Source organism: Myxine glutinosa, chromosome 5 (assembly GCF_964187855.1).
Source record: "Myxine glutinosa chromosome 5, kmMyxGlut1.1, whole genome shotgun sequence".
NCBI lineage: Eukaryota > Metazoa > Chordata > Myxini > Myxiniformes > Myxinidae > Myxine > Myxine glutinosa.
This window is the reverse complement of record NC_136265.1, coordinates 23,085,294-23,100,387: the sequence shown is the minus strand read 5'-3', so window position 1 is coordinate 23,100,387 and position 15,094 is coordinate 23,085,294. Positions and strand designations below refer to the sequence as shown.

Genomic DNA, 15,094 nt, shown 5'->3' with positions numbered 1-15,094 from the left:
ATGCCTGTTTGTTTCCTTTTTGATGTCCTTAAAAACAGTGAGTTTCCTGTTTGGAAAGATTTACAATTTTGTTTGACTGTCAGACAGACATAGTAAATATTTTTTAATCTCGCTCCTCTGCACTTGTGTGGTCAGGATGAATTCAGAGGCAAAGTACCGTAAAACGGCGTTTGTTTTCTGATTCGTTATATTTTAAACACTCAATTGGAATTAAATCGTTCCTCGATCATAAACTGACATTTGTGGATGGACACAGACTTAAACCAGAAACTAAAAACCTGTTTTTAAAAACTTGTTTTTTTGTTCATATTCCATACTGGGAAAGTTCACCACTCAAATATGAAGTACGCAAGTATGGTGAATTTTTACCTGCGACATGCACAGGTCTATAAGAGTTCCGCATGGTTGTTGTGGTTCTTATTGGGGGGTCGATTTTTGAAATGTGCACCCATTGGTCAGACCCCACCCACATGTTTCTTGACTCCACCCACCATGGCACTCAGACTAAATAATATGCCCACCATCTTGGTTTTCTGATGGGCCGAAGACATCAGGCCTATCGGCCTGTGCTGTTTATACACCGCCCAGGTTTGTTGCATCTGATTTCCATTGGCTTTGTTTGGGTCGAGTGTTACGATGAGGTAGCCTGAAAAATCTAGTCAATGTTGAATAAAAAGTATTAGGAAGATTTAATCAGCCTACCAGCATGCATACTTGGTATGCGGTTCCCTAAAACAATAGCATAACATAATTTTTGAACAGCCCCATGATGGGGTTAAACAATGCGTGACCATGCGATGAATCGACTCGTTCTGATATAACCGTGGTGGAGGGTGACGTGGATTAGAGGTGTCGAATTAATCTTTTAATAGTGCATTAAATGTGTTTCTCAATCAATCGGCCTATTAGCGGATTTTGTCGTTAACTGATTTTGTCGCAGGTTGTGACCACAGTGCAGCCATTCTTGTTTTGTAACACACCTACCTGTGTTCCATACATTCCTCGTGCCCCTACTTCCATCCCATTTCTCAAAGTAACTACTTCCCCTTGTAAATTCATCTGTACTAATAAAAGGCAGTGTGTGTATGTCCATAACTCCAAAACCATGGAACCGAGCGGCCACAAACTTCATACCGACGAATCACTGTATTCCTGTATACATCGCAATGCTTATAAACTCCAGTGTTCGTGACGTTATTTAATTTCCGCACACGCTTTATATCTGTCATGTGATGAGCTCGATAATCCCTTCACCCGAATTTCAAAATTTTAACTCCGGAATTGACCTCATGACCTCAAATGGCCTCTAAAGGTGGTTTATTATTTAATTGACCTCAGCAGCAGTTCTGACTTCAAGAAAAACTGTTCATGTGTCCAATTCAGACATAGTTGGACACTCCAGGCATCTCAACAGTTTTATTGGAGAGCTGGCTTGAGCAGCTTGGTAATGGAAACACCCGCTGTTCACAATTTGCTTACCTTCCATTTGCTTTTTGACTTTGATGTTCAAATTTGAGTGCTATTCTTACGTCCATGAAGTTAGATCAGTTTCCCAAGTCAAAGTGTGGATTGTACCATTACAAAAAATGGGGAGTTGTTGATTGTACCATTACAAAAAGGGAGAGGGGGGGGGGGGGGGTGCTTGTAAAACCTTAATACCGCACTATACTGCAGTATTATTTGCAAAATAATAATTGTATATGTCCTTGGAGTGGAACGGAGAGGTGGGGTGTGGGATGGGAGGACCTGCCCGCTCCTTTCGCTGCCTTCCAGTCTCTATTCCTCACACGGCCTTCCTTTCTCTACTCGCTCTGCTTTCACTTCCCATCCCCTCATGCTACCTTCCTGTCTCCTCCCCTCACACAGCCTTCCCATCTTCTCAGTCTCCCCCTCCCTCATGCTGCCTGCCCCTCCCCTCATCCTACCTATCCTCTCCTCGTGCTCACTTCCCATCCCCTCATGCTACCTTCCTCTCTCCTCCCCTCACACAGCCTTCCCATCTTCTCTCACTGTCTCCCCCTCCCCTTCCCTCATGCTGCCTGCCCCTCCCCTCATCCTACCTATCCTCTCCTCGTGCTCACTTCCCCTCCCCTCCTTCCTTTCTCTCCCTCCCCGACCGTTTTCTGTCACTCCCCCACCACCCCTCTCCCTATCTCCCCCACCCTCTGTCTCTCTCCCCCATCCTTTTCTCCTCTTCGCCATCCTTTTCTCCTCTCCCCTCCTCCGACATCCTCCCCTTCCCTCCCTTTCCCCTTCCTCTTTTCCTATTCACATCACAAAGCAACCGATACCTGGCAACATTGGGTACCTTTGCTCGTAATAAATAAATGTACCCGAAGATATTTGACCCTTCATCGATTCCTTTCTTCCAAAATACTCTCGAAGATTATAATGATCTGGTGATCTCTTCCTGGAGTGATTGGTCATTCTCCTTCGTCCATATGCAGCACAAGGCTGTGAGGTTGCATCATTGGCTTAGGGCGCAGCCGTGCTGCTGATGCAGTGCCCTCTACCGGTTAGGGCAGGAATTGATAAAGTGTTTTTCATGGTGCCGGCGATAGCACGCCTACTCTTCACGAAGGACGCTGTGGGATCTTTAATGTCCACCAACGAATGCTGGCAGACAGGACGCCCAGTTTAACGTCCATCCAAGGGACAAATCGATGTGCCTATGAAACAAACACATGTTGTTAAAATGCATGTTGTTGTTGTTGTTGTTCCTCCTCATCTGGTCCGTAATAAATGTCTCTAACTCCTTCCTGATAACTTAAGTCAAACTGTCAGGTCTATAAGTTCCCCACTTGTTCTCTGGATCCTTTCTTAAATAACAGAGTGACATTTATCTCCATGTGCCGTGTGGATCAGCAGCTCATACACTTACAAATCGACGTTCGCAGGTTGCTCGTCATCAATGGTCTTCGGTTACGAGGGGACAACCACGAACATAAAAGTGTGCAGTCGCATCCAGGGAGCGAGATTACTATGAAGAAAGCCGCGAATGTCATTCAATGCTCTTTTATTCTATTCGGGGGATAAAGGAGCGGGGCGATGAATGGTGGTTGAGAAACACAAGGCACGAAGAAAAGAAAGAAGAAAAAAAAAAAAAATATATATATTCAAAATTATTCAACATTCGAATACATTTAACAGTTTCAAACAAATTTCATGGCAAAACGAACCAAAAACACCGAAATGGGAACGCTGAATAAATGTACATTTTGCTTTCGGAAATGTACTTGGTATGCAAGGTGTTCAACGGTGTGACGTTAAATAAAACTTTAAAAGTTCAAGCACGACATACACAAAACAACTGAGGAGGAAAAAGAAGAAGAAGAAGCAGTAAGTGTCACCCACCGCTTTGGAAGTGCAAAGGATTTCAACGACAACATAACGAAAGCAGCTTTCATTCGAACCCGCGATGCATTGTGGACGTCCTTCAAAGGCTCAAATATGGTGAAACAGCTACGGATGTAATGCAGTTCAGCGTCACCGTCGGAGAACCTAGCGATCACGCCCCCCCCCGCACACCTTCAATGGTCTCGGCTTAAAGTTAGTCAAGTGAAGAAGAGATGCATAACTCGTGGCCACGGATAATATCGGATTGCAGTCTTTGGAGCAGCGGCCGGATGATGCAAATGAAAATAAGTAACAAAACAGCGACGTTAAAACATCGTCATGCGTATCGCGTGAGATAACTTTGAAGTAGTAACAGGTTAACAAGTTTGAATGACGCTCGCTCTACCTGGGTCGCTTGGCGAAGAACCGCAATGGGTTGTCAAAAAGAGCGAACGCTTCCAGGTGGGCTTTGAAGCATTGTGGGTAATGAGACGTGAACAATTTCACCAAATGCGGAAATGATTAAAATTTCGAGAAATCCTCAGAGGTTCACAAAAAGATCACCGAGTGCAATAAGGGAGGGGGAGTGGGGGGGGGGGGAGTGTGGGGGGTGGGGTGGGAGTGGTGGGGCTGGGGTGGGAGTGGTGGGGGTGGGGTGGGAGTGGTGGGGGGAGGGGGAGTGGGGGTGGGGGGGGAGGGGGAGTGGGGGTGGGGGGGAGGGGGAGTGGGGGTGGGGGGGAGGGGGAGGGGGAGTGGGGGCGGGGGGGAGGGGGAGTGGGGGCGGGGGGGAGGGGGAGTGGGGGTGGGGGGGGGAGGGGGAGTGGGGGTGGGGGGGAGGGGGAGTGGGGGGGAGGGGGAGGGGGAGGAGGGGGAGGGGGAGTGGGGGGAGGGGGAGTGGGGGGGAGGGGGAGTGGGGGGAGGGGGAGTGGGGGGGAGGGGGAGTGGGGGGGAGGGGGAGGGGGAGTGGGGGGGAGGGGGAGGGGGAGTGGGGGGGGGGAGGGGGAGGGGGAGTGAGGGGGAGGGGGAGTGGGGGGGGGAGGGGGAGGGGGAGTGAGGGGGAGGGGGAGTGGGGGGGGAGGGGGAGGGGGAGTGGGGGGGGGGAGGGGGAGGGGGAGTGGGGGGGAGGGGGAGGGGGAGTGGGGGGGAGGGGGAGTGGGGTGGGGGGGGAGTGGGGGGGGAGGGGGAGTGGGGTGGGGGGGGAGTGGGGTTGGGGGGGGGGAGGGGGAGTGGGGGGGGGGGGGAGGGGGAGTGGGGGGGGAGGGGGAGGGGGAGTGGGGTGGGGGGGAGTGGGGCTGGGGGGGAGGGGGGGGGAGTGGGGCTGGGGGGGAGGGGGGGGGAGGGGGAGGGGGGGAGGGGGAGGGGGAGGGGGGGAGAGGGAGGGGGAGGGGGGGAGGGGGAGGGGGAGGGGGAGGGGGAGGGGGAGGGGGGGAGGGGGAGGGGGAGGGGGGGAGGGGGAGGGGGAGGGGGGGAGGGGGAGGGGGAGTGGGGTGGGGGAGTGGGGTGGGGGGAGGGTGGGGGAGTGGGGTGAGGGGGAGGGGGAGTGGGGGGAGGGGGAGTGGGGGGAGGGGGAGGGGGGAGGGGGAGGGGGGAGGGGGAGTGGGGTGGGGGGGGGGAGGGGGAGTGGGGTGGGGGGGGGAGGGGGAGTGGGGTGGGGGGGAGGGGGAGGGGGGAGTGGGAGGGGGGGTGGGGGGGAGGGGGGAGTGGGAGGGGGGTGGGGGGGAGGGGGTGGGGAGTGGGGGTGGGGGGGGGAGGGGGAGTGGGGTGGGGGGGGAGGGGGAGTGGGGTGGGGGGGGAGGGGGAGTGGGGTGGGGGGGAGGGGGAGTGGGGTGGGGGGAGGGGGAGTGGGGTGGGGGGGAAGGGGAGTGGGGTGGGGGGGAAGGGGAGTGGGGTGGGGGGGGAAGGGGAGTGGGGTGGGGGGGAGGGGGAGTGGGAGTGGGGGGGAGGGGAGTGGGGGGGAGGGGGAGGGGGAGTGGGAGTGGGGGGGGGAGTGGGAGGGGGAGTGGGGGGGAGGGGGAGTGGGAGTGGGGGGGGAGTGGGAGTGGGGGGGGAGGGGGAGTGGGAGTGGGGGGGAGGGGGAGTGGGAGTGGGGGGAGAGGGGGAGTGGGAGTGGGGGGGGGAGGGGAGTGGAGTGGGGGGGAGGGGAGTGGGAGTGGGGGGGGAGTGGGAGTGGGGGGGAGAGGGGGGGGAGAGGGAGGGGGAGAGGGAGGGGGAGTGGGGGGGGGGGAGAGGGTGGGGGAGTGGGGGGGGGGAGAGGGTGGGGGAGTGGGGGGGGGAGGGTGGGGGAGTGGGGGGGGGGTGGGGGAATGGGGGGGGAGAGGGTGGGGGAGTGGGGGGGGGAGAGGGAGGGGGAGTGGGGGGGAGAGGGAGGGGGAGTGGGGGGGGAGAGGGAGGGGGAGTGGGGGGGGAGAGGGAGGGGGAGTGGGGAGGGCATCAGAACCACTCCCCCACACGGAGGGCAGTTGGAGCACCAGGAAGTGCCAAATGTTTTTGTTTTTTTACATAACGCGAATCTTTACGTTTTCAAACTCAGTTTGGTTTTCTCATCATGGAAGCAACTCATCGCGGGTGCTACGACAAAGAAACGATGTCAACACTGCGGTGCATCACGATTAATTATCTTCTTATAATAACACAATCGATTGTTCAAAACAAATGACGTTTCCGATAATATGCACAAACAAGGCCGATTCACATCATTGCACTCTATGTGTGTGTTTGTGTGTGCGTAACACGACAACACGGGATTCAATTAAATAAACACCGCCAAAAATCGATAACGTACAAGATAAAACAGAAAAACGCCGCAAACCCCTTCATGACATTAAGGGAACAGGGGTGAAGAATCAGAATTCATGGGGAACACAAGATGCCACAAATATCTGCATACATACATACAACAACAACAACAACAACAACAACAAAAAATGCATACATAATATGTAGAAACTCCCAGTTTGTCAGAAATAGGACTCGTTCTTCACGCATTGTAACTCTTGGATTCCTTTTGTAATCGTTAAAGCAATGACCGCGTTTCCTTGTTGCCAATTGTAGAGAAACACGGCGGCGTTTACCTCGACAGGTAATGTTGGTGTGATATGAACCAGGCAAAGGGATGATACATTGAACCATGATCGAAAAAATAATCATTGTGCATCTTTGTACAGTATAAACATAATTGATTCACCAACAAATTATCTTGAGGTCAAATGCTCTTTAAAGAGCGTACCGCGACTAGTCGAAAAACGGGGACATATCACGTATTAAGAGCGTATCCCATATAAGAGGCTAGTATCTGGTATACGGTGGGGGCAGAGAGTGGGGGTGGGGGGAGGGGGGGGGTTGAGCATATTCCGTATACGGAGGGAGGTGGCTTATCTTGTATATGGAGGGGGTGGGGGCATATCCCACAGACAGAGAAGCACATCCTGTAAATGGGTGTGTGCGACGTATACTTGGTGCATCACTAGTCAAAAAATGGCGGTGCATCACGTATACGGAGCACCTTGCATATACAGGGTGCATCATGACTACCGTAGTCAGGAAGGGGGTGGGGGTATGGGTTGGGTGGGCTATCATGTATATGGGGCACATCACTGGTTAAGAATCTTTTTCTAGATGATGACCAATCCGAGAATGGGTCGCCACTCCGACACAATCGACTCGCATCACGGCGGCAGGAATTTGTAATTTGTTTTGGGTGTCGGTCAGTGACAACTCGCCTATTTTTTTCTGAAAGGCACCGTTAGAACTAGTCGTGCACGGTAAAGACGTGACAGACGGGTCCTCCAGTTTAAGGTCCATCCGAGGGACGGTGCACACAGACACCTCCCCCTTCTTGCGAAACAGCAAGATGACAGTTTCTAGCTGGGTCGAGATTCAAACGCAGGCTCTCGACACCTCTAGAGGTGAGTGTGTGCACCTCTCGGCCATCGTGCACGCCAGCCTGTGAACAATATAGTACGTACAACCAGATGGTAGTATCATCAAATCTTCATAAGCGCAAGTGACATTGTAAGCTCGAACAAGTACTTTCCTTGTTCATAGCTCTCCTTTTTTCTTAACAGGCCGTGCCATTAAAATATTTAAATTAGCCAGTGGAAGAGCATTTTAAGGATATTTTTCCTCCACCTCGTCATATTGTTGATTTTACAGGTTGATTTTTAAGCCCACCCCACCAAAAAACCATAAAATCTGATCGTTTGCCCTCTTTCAATTGAAAGTCACGTGTGTCGTTGTAGAAAAAGAAAAGAAAAGTACAACCACATCACATCAAGGTCTCAACCCGACTCTTCCTCGTTTGCCGCCCTTTTACGCTCCAAGGCCCGCCGCAGCCTGTCGTGGGACTTGACGTGCTTCTCGAGCACGGATTTCCGGCTGAAGGCATTCCCGCACTCTTTGCATATGTACGGTTTCAAACCGGAATGGCAGCCCAGGTGGATGTCGAGGACGTTCTTGCGGCAAAAGCGTTTGCCACACTCGGCGCACTCGAAGGGCTTCTCACCGGTGTGACACCGTATGTGCGTCACCAGGCCAGATTTCTGGTGGAATGTCCGACCGCACTCGAGGCACGCGAACGGCCGTTCGCCGGTGTGATACCTGATGTGCGTCATCAAATCCCACTTCCGGTGAAACGATTTGCCACATTTGTCACATTTGAATTTGCGTTCGTCGTTGTGATATTTCATGTGCATCATCAAATCCCATTTCCGGTGAAAACCCTTACTGCATTCCGCGCACTTGAATCGTCTCTCTTTTGTCTGACTGGGAGGTTTTTCACCTGTATGTAATCTCCGATGGCTCACCAGGCCAGAATTCTTGTTAAAGGCTTTGCCGCAAACTTCACACTTGTATGGCCTTTCTCCAGTGTGCAGTCTCCGATGAACCACGAGGCCCGATTTCAGGTGAAAGGCCTTGTTGCATTCCGTGCATTTGTGGGGTCGAGGGCGTTCACCATCGATGTGACACTTGAGGTGTTGTGCGAGGTTCGACTTGAACATGAACACCTTGCCACACTCGTTACACTTGAAAGGTTTTTCGCCCGTGTGGATCTTGCAATGAGTCAAAAGGTGAAATTTGCGCATGAACGTTTTGCCACACTCGCCACACTTGAAAGGTCTCTCGCCAGAATGGGACCGGGCATGCATCATCAAACCAGATTTCTGGTGAAATGCTTTACCGCAATCCAAGCACTCAAAAGGTCGTTCACCGGTGTGATACCTCATGTGAGTGACCAGGCGGGACTTGTGTGGGAACGTCTCGCCACATTCTTCGCAATCGTACAGCGTTTCGCCTGTATGATACCTCAGGTGTGTGACCAAACCAGATTTGTTCGGGAATGTCGCTCCGCAATTGGTGCACATGTGTGGATTTGACTCGGTCTCTCCCGTGTGATATTCCAGGTGTTTTGTGAAATTGCACTGGCTCATGAAACCCTTCCCACACTCTTCGCACTCGAAGGGCCTTTTACCTGAGTGGCACTTCATGTGCGTCCACAAGCGATACTTGTTCATAAAATGCTTACCGCACAGGTTACATTCGGTTTTGGCATCCTCGTATGCATCGTTCACCAGCACCATGACGGTCTGCGTTGGCTGCATTTCCATGGGCTTGGAATACAGGTGGCAGCTTCGTACCGTGTCGGTGACCATCGGAACACCATCTGAGCTTGTGCCATCATTTTCTGGGATATCCAACTGCACTTCCAACTCTGCTGGTGTATGCACACACACGGTACATCATTAGGTTTGCAATTCCACAAATGATAATCGGCGAGATAAATGCGATACACCTGACACAACTTCCGCCGTGAAATGCATTGTGGGTTGCAAACCACGATCAATATTTACATCGTACCGATCTGGAAAGGTGATAATCTCTCTTCCTCCTCCTTCTGCACCACAATGGTATGAACTACGAGATCAGAGCTGGATGTTGGCACATCTTCAATAAGAGACAAACCGCCGACAGACTTGTCAATCACCTCCTCTCCACACTTTTCTGTGGTTAGGTCACATTTGCACAAATCATAGATGTTATAAACAGACTGAAAATAACGTTTCCTAGAAGACATCCTTAACCAGACTCGGAGGTGTAATGGTTAGAGCGTACGCTCTGTGACAAGGAGGTCGGCGGTTCAAACCCGGCCCAAGTCATACCAAAGACTTAAATTGTATGTGGAGCTTCATTGCTTGAAGCTCAGCATTTGAAAAGGACAGAGCACGGACAAACAACACTAGGATAGCATTAATAGAACGGGCTTTGATGGGCGTAATAGCCTCCTCCTGCATTGAAGTTCCTTGAAAGGGAACGTAAAATAGGATTATCCATCGATGTTACAACGTTCCTTACAATGTGCAGATTAGGGAAATAAAATAGGCCTTTTTGTCCGATTGGTTTTCTGTCAATTGAAAAAAAGTAATAATAATACAAGAAAAACGTCATGCAAAGCATGATACTTGCAAAATCCACCCCTCCTCCACAAAAAAAAGTTGCCATGGATGCATCAAATCGTCCATTTCATTAAGATTAAAATTGATGATCTTAATCAAAGCTCTGGTCAATCGAATTTAAATTGATTATTTTTCAGTTTAAATTTGATGATTTTAGAGGTTTGACCTTGAATTGACCTTTGACCTTTTCACCTCAAAAATAGCTCGTTTCCCAATTCAATTATGCACTATGCAACTGCTGTTTCATTTTCAAGTCAACAACAACAACAACAACATGCATTTTAAAGGCCATTTTCCCTACAAGAGCGGGGGTTAGCCTTGCGGTCCCCATGACAATCTTCCCCATTTTGCCCTATTTTCTGCATCTCTCCTTGTTAACCCCCTTGCCCGCATTTCTTCTTCCACCATCTTTAGCCAAGTCTTTCTCGGTCTTCCCCGTCCTCTACTTCCTTCTACATTCATTTCCATCACTCTTCTCAACCAGTCACTTTCATCCTTCGTCAACACAGGACCAAACCATCTCAACCTGTTCCTCTTCACAGAATCAATCACAGGCTCTATTCCCATCATCTTTCGCAATTCATCATTTGTCTTCCTCTCTCTCAACGATACTCCGCACATCCGTCGAACCATTCGCATTTCCACCTTTTCCAACCTTCGTTGCTGCTCTACGTTCATTACCCATGTCTCGCTCCCATAAATCATAACACTTCTCACACATGCAGCATACACCTTTCCCTTCAGCTTCAACGACACTCCCCTCATCGTCAGCACGCCACTCAGTTCCCGAAACTTCTTCCATGCACATCTCACTCTAGCAACCGTTGCCGAGTCTGATCCACCTTCTCCATTCAGCACGTCTCCGAGATAGCAAAATGTTTTCACACCTTCCAGCTTCACGCCGCCTCCAAGATCCAACTCAACATTTCCTCCATCTGCAGCTCCCTCTGTGCACACCTTACATTTGAATGTAGCTGCCACACTGGTTAATGACCCTCTCAGGCCACTACATTTTTGATGAACCCACTCAGCGCACATTGTACATTGAATGGAGTTCACTCCGACACCCTTCCTACACACAGTCAATTGGATGAAAGTCCATTTTCAAGTCAATTGGATGAAAATTGATGATTTTGGAAGTTTGACCTCGAGTTGACCTTTGACCTTTTGACCTCAAAAATAGTTGGTTTCCCAATTCAGTGAGATGCTTTTGTGAGTTACACTATGCAATTGTGCCGTTTCATTTTCAAGTTAATAGGATGAAAATTGATGATTTTTCAGATGAAAATTGATTTTAGAAGTTTGACTTTGAGTTGACCTTTAACCTTAAAAAATAGTTGGTTTCCCAATTTATTGACTCAATATGCAAATGCAGTTCACCTTTCAAGTCAATCGGACGAAAAATGCCAATTTTAGAAATTCGACATCAAGACTAACCTCAAAATCATTCGGCTTCTTCCTTATGACCAACTCTACCATCTGGTGAAGTTTCGTGAAGATTGGTTTACAATTGTGACCTAACAGATAGACAAACAAGCAGACAGACATATGGACAGAATAATGCACAAAACCTTTGATTTTGCATGTAAAAAAGTTATACAATCATCTTTCAAAGTAATGGGACGATCAGACGGAGTGTCCCGACCACTGAGCTGTTTCGTCTGCATTTCAATGAGCAGCCAAGTTGGATTTACGTTAAAACAAATTATTCCGGTACTTCACAGGCATGAAGCTGTATAATCACACACTACGTTCATACACTACGTAGTGCTATATTGGAGGGCCTTTGGCCTAAGCGAAGGGAACGTAAAGCTGGGTATCTGTCTGATAGCACGATGTGGGGCATTAAAAAAAGTAGTCGGACCAAATAAAAAATTCCTGCCCGTTTCCAAAAAATTCCTGTGGGGCATCAAATCCACTGTTGGGAAGGCCATTGCAAGCCTCCCAGTACAATTCTTGCTAGGATACCAGTTGAATGCACAAACTCTCAAAATGGTCAGCGATTATGTTATATATTAGAATTGCACACATTGTATACAGTTACCTGCAATTACTTTCCAGACAAGGAAATCTTCAAAAAAGATGGATCTTTTATTTTACCTCTGCCAGCAAAGGTGGACAGATGTTATGTATTCATCCCTGTTTGTTACTTGTGAAAATCGAAGATTTTTCAAGTATATTGGTTGGTCATGTGTGTTATTCTGTATGTTTGTCTGTCAATCGCGTACAGGTAACAATTTTAAACCAATCTTCACGAAACCTAACCAAACGGTAGCGTTGTTATAAGCAAGGAGTCGCTCGATTTTGAGGTCAAAATGTCAACATGGGCCAAAGGTCAACAACTTAGGTCAAATTTCTAAAATCCTCCATTTTCATCCAACCGACGTGAAATTTGAAGAGGATTTGCATATTTGGTCATTTAATTCAACCACCAATTATTTTGAGGTCAACATCAGCCAAAAGGTCAACATAGGCCCAAAGGTCAGAAACTTAGGTGACACTGCTAAAGTCCTCAATTTTCATCCGATTGACTGAAAAATTGAACACGATTTGCATATCAAGATTTGCAAGATTTGCTTAATTCCACAACCAATTTTTTTTTTTTTTAATGTCAAAAGGTCAACAAATGCCAAATTTATAAAATCGTCAATTTCCATCTATTTGATGTGAAATCTGAAGGGGATTTGCATATTTGTCATGCTCTGCACTACATCTTTCTTGTTTCTTTGTGAGCACGATATCTCAAATTGTTATGAATGGATTCAGAAAAAAGTTGGCAGGCAGGTTGGGTGTTTGACAAGGTCGAATCAATTTGATTCTGGTGAAGATCCAGATCCGGATACGGGAAATTTGTAAGTGATTTCTTTACCATCGAGTGATTGAGTAATGGGGCAAAACGATATACAACATATTTCAAGAAGTTGTGGACGGACTATGACAAAACTTGGTGGACGAGTTGGTTAGGTGACGAGAACAAGCCGATTACATTTTGGTTCATGTCCGTATGCAGATCTGGCCTACGAGTGGGATACAAAGCATAAACTTTTCAGCTTGGCGGAGGCACGCACTCTACCAGGTGCTGTTAAAGTTTAACATGAGACCACTGGACAAAATATTATTATTGTTACAATAAACCCTTACCAGCAATTGTTTCACCTTGCCTATTCACAGACAGCTCATATACTTCCACGTTCAGGTTGTCATGTGAAGCACATGTCTCACCCACTTCCTCCAATGCACCTGTAGTGAGGTCAGAGTCCGCTACCTCCATTGCACCTGCACAGACAGATAAGGCTTCTCCTCCATTAGGGCACATCCATACAGCAGTGAAAACGATCAAAATTACCCGTTTGAACAATTGACTGTTTACCTATTTCCGTTTTCTTAAAAACACTTGCCATCTCAGTTTGCATAAAACACAAAAGGAAACCAGAACGGCACTAGGTAGAGGGCATTTTTCCACCAGGCTGACCGTTGTACGTTTTGTATCCCACTGATAGGTTGGATCTGGATTTGGACCTGAACCAAAATCTAATCAGCTTGTTCTTGGCACTTACCCAACTCATCATCACCTGGTGTTGGCCTAATGGTTAGGGCGGCGGACCTGGGATCCTAAGGTCCCGAGTTCGAATCCCGTTGAATTAATGCCAGGTGGGGTTGACTCAACCTGTCATCCTTCCGAGGTCGGCAAAATGAGTACCAGATAACTGGTTATAGACAGGCATTGCATCAGCGGCAGACGCGCCCACAGAAAAATGACGCAACCAGCAGCCGGGCGGCTGCACACGAACCACCCACCCAACTCATCCACCAAATTTTGTCCAAATCCGTCCATAAGCTTTTGAGATATCCTGTTCACAGACATATTCCTAGACAGGAAGGTCAGATTGAACCAACTGCTTAACCCCGCTCTTCTCATTGCGCGAGCGGGATAAAAGTACTCAATAGATACCTCGCATCGGCATGTGACCGGAAACGGCTCGTTGCCTCGGAAATAAGAGTGAACACGTGCGGAGGCTCGGGGTCCGTTGGCCTGAGGAACTTTCCTGGGAGCAGATGAAACGTCACATGAAACCGGATGTGCTCTTCCTTGTTTGTTACTATATTAGCAGAGTAGACCGAGTTAATTTTTTGTTTGGATGCGTCATTTTCCTTTTAAAATGTATTATCCCAACCTAGTATCATACATTATCATACACAAACACACTCGTGATCACGTCTGTAATGTAATGCGATGTTCCTGCTCAATGTTTGTGTTTGGTTCCGTGTTTTATGAATTACCATATGCCCTTCCTGCTCAAGCGGGATCGCGTGAGATCTCGCGAGAGCACGCCACGCAGCTAATGCAATGGTCTGACAATAAGGCAGTTATCTCACAGTGGCTGCCCCCATGTTGACATGTCACGTGGTGTCGATATAGCACAGACTTGACAGCCAAATGTTCTCTTACGTCAGAATTCCTTCTCCATCCTTCTGTAATACTAATAGCTAAAATCCAAACTTCACATCAAGTTTGAACATATATATACAGCACTGTGGTATAACCAGCCACGCAAGACAGAAAATGCAGCGATACACCACCCTATAATCCACGATCAAAACAAGGCCGTAACCGAGCAACAGCAACAGCAACAACAACAACAACAACAAAACGTGCGACGCCTCACGAAAGCGATAACAGATCGTCGAGCGGTCGATTACAGTTTACAGCTGTCATCATTGGGATATAAAACATGGCGACCAGCGCTCCACGTCACGTGGTAAAAGCCCGCCCACCGTTAAGGAGCGCGAGCGTCTCTCTCTGGCTTAGACCTGACGGTTTATAAATGTAATGACCGCCCCCTTCCTACCCAATCGCGCACACACACATGAAAACGCAGCCCGAGAAACGACCTCCGGACACACCGTCCCATATGTGAACAGCCCTCAAACTCACCTCCGCTACACCGCGGTCAAACGGAAGATTACGGTGTGGAAAACGTTTCCCGTTCTCTTTGGATAAACCTCGAATTCCCGAGTGGAGACGAAACGTTCATAATAGCGAGGAAAAGCCGATATGGAGTCGTAATCGCCCGCGATCAACGTCCGGTCCTGACCCGGAAACAAACTGCAACCTCAGCACTGAGGAAAGATAGGAACTCAAAAAACAACAACAACCCCAATACAAGGCGATAAAAGACACGATCCGAGGCGAGAGGATAAAAATGATATAATAAAAAAATGGAATAAAAAAATTCCCAGGCCTAAAGTGTTTTCTTTAAAAATTCAAAAAATTTCTCTCGTAATTCTCACAGGACAAACCGAGGTGT

The 15,094-nt window shown here is 48.8% G+C and overlaps 1 protein-coding gene across 5 annotated transcripts in view; it reads right to left on the bottom strand.

Moving 5' to 3' along the window:
* Positions 1 to 14,887, bottom strand: part of LOC137427873 (uncharacterized) — a 54,064-nt gene extending 39,177 nt beyond the window's left edge. The window contains exons 1-4 of one of the 5 annotated variants that reach the window (XM_078777700.1): positions 14,722 to 14,887; positions 12,927 to 13,079; positions 9,190 to 9,333; positions 8,858 to 9,046 (exon numbers count right to left, since the gene is read on the bottom strand). In XM_078777700.1, the coding sequence (XP_078633826.1) occupies positions 8,858 to 9,046; positions 9,190 to 9,333; positions 12,927 to 13,056 (463 nt within the window). In that variant the 5' untranslated portion in view covers positions 13,057 to 13,079; positions 14,722 to 14,887. The remainder of the gene's footprint in view (positions 1 to 8,857; positions 9,047 to 9,189; positions 9,334 to 12,926; positions 13,080 to 14,721) is intronic. The other 4 variants (XM_068117665.2, XM_078777701.1, XM_078777702.1 and 1 more) reach the window with 4 other exon arrangements.
* Between the last annotated feature and the right edge of the window lie 207 nt (positions 14,888 to 15,094).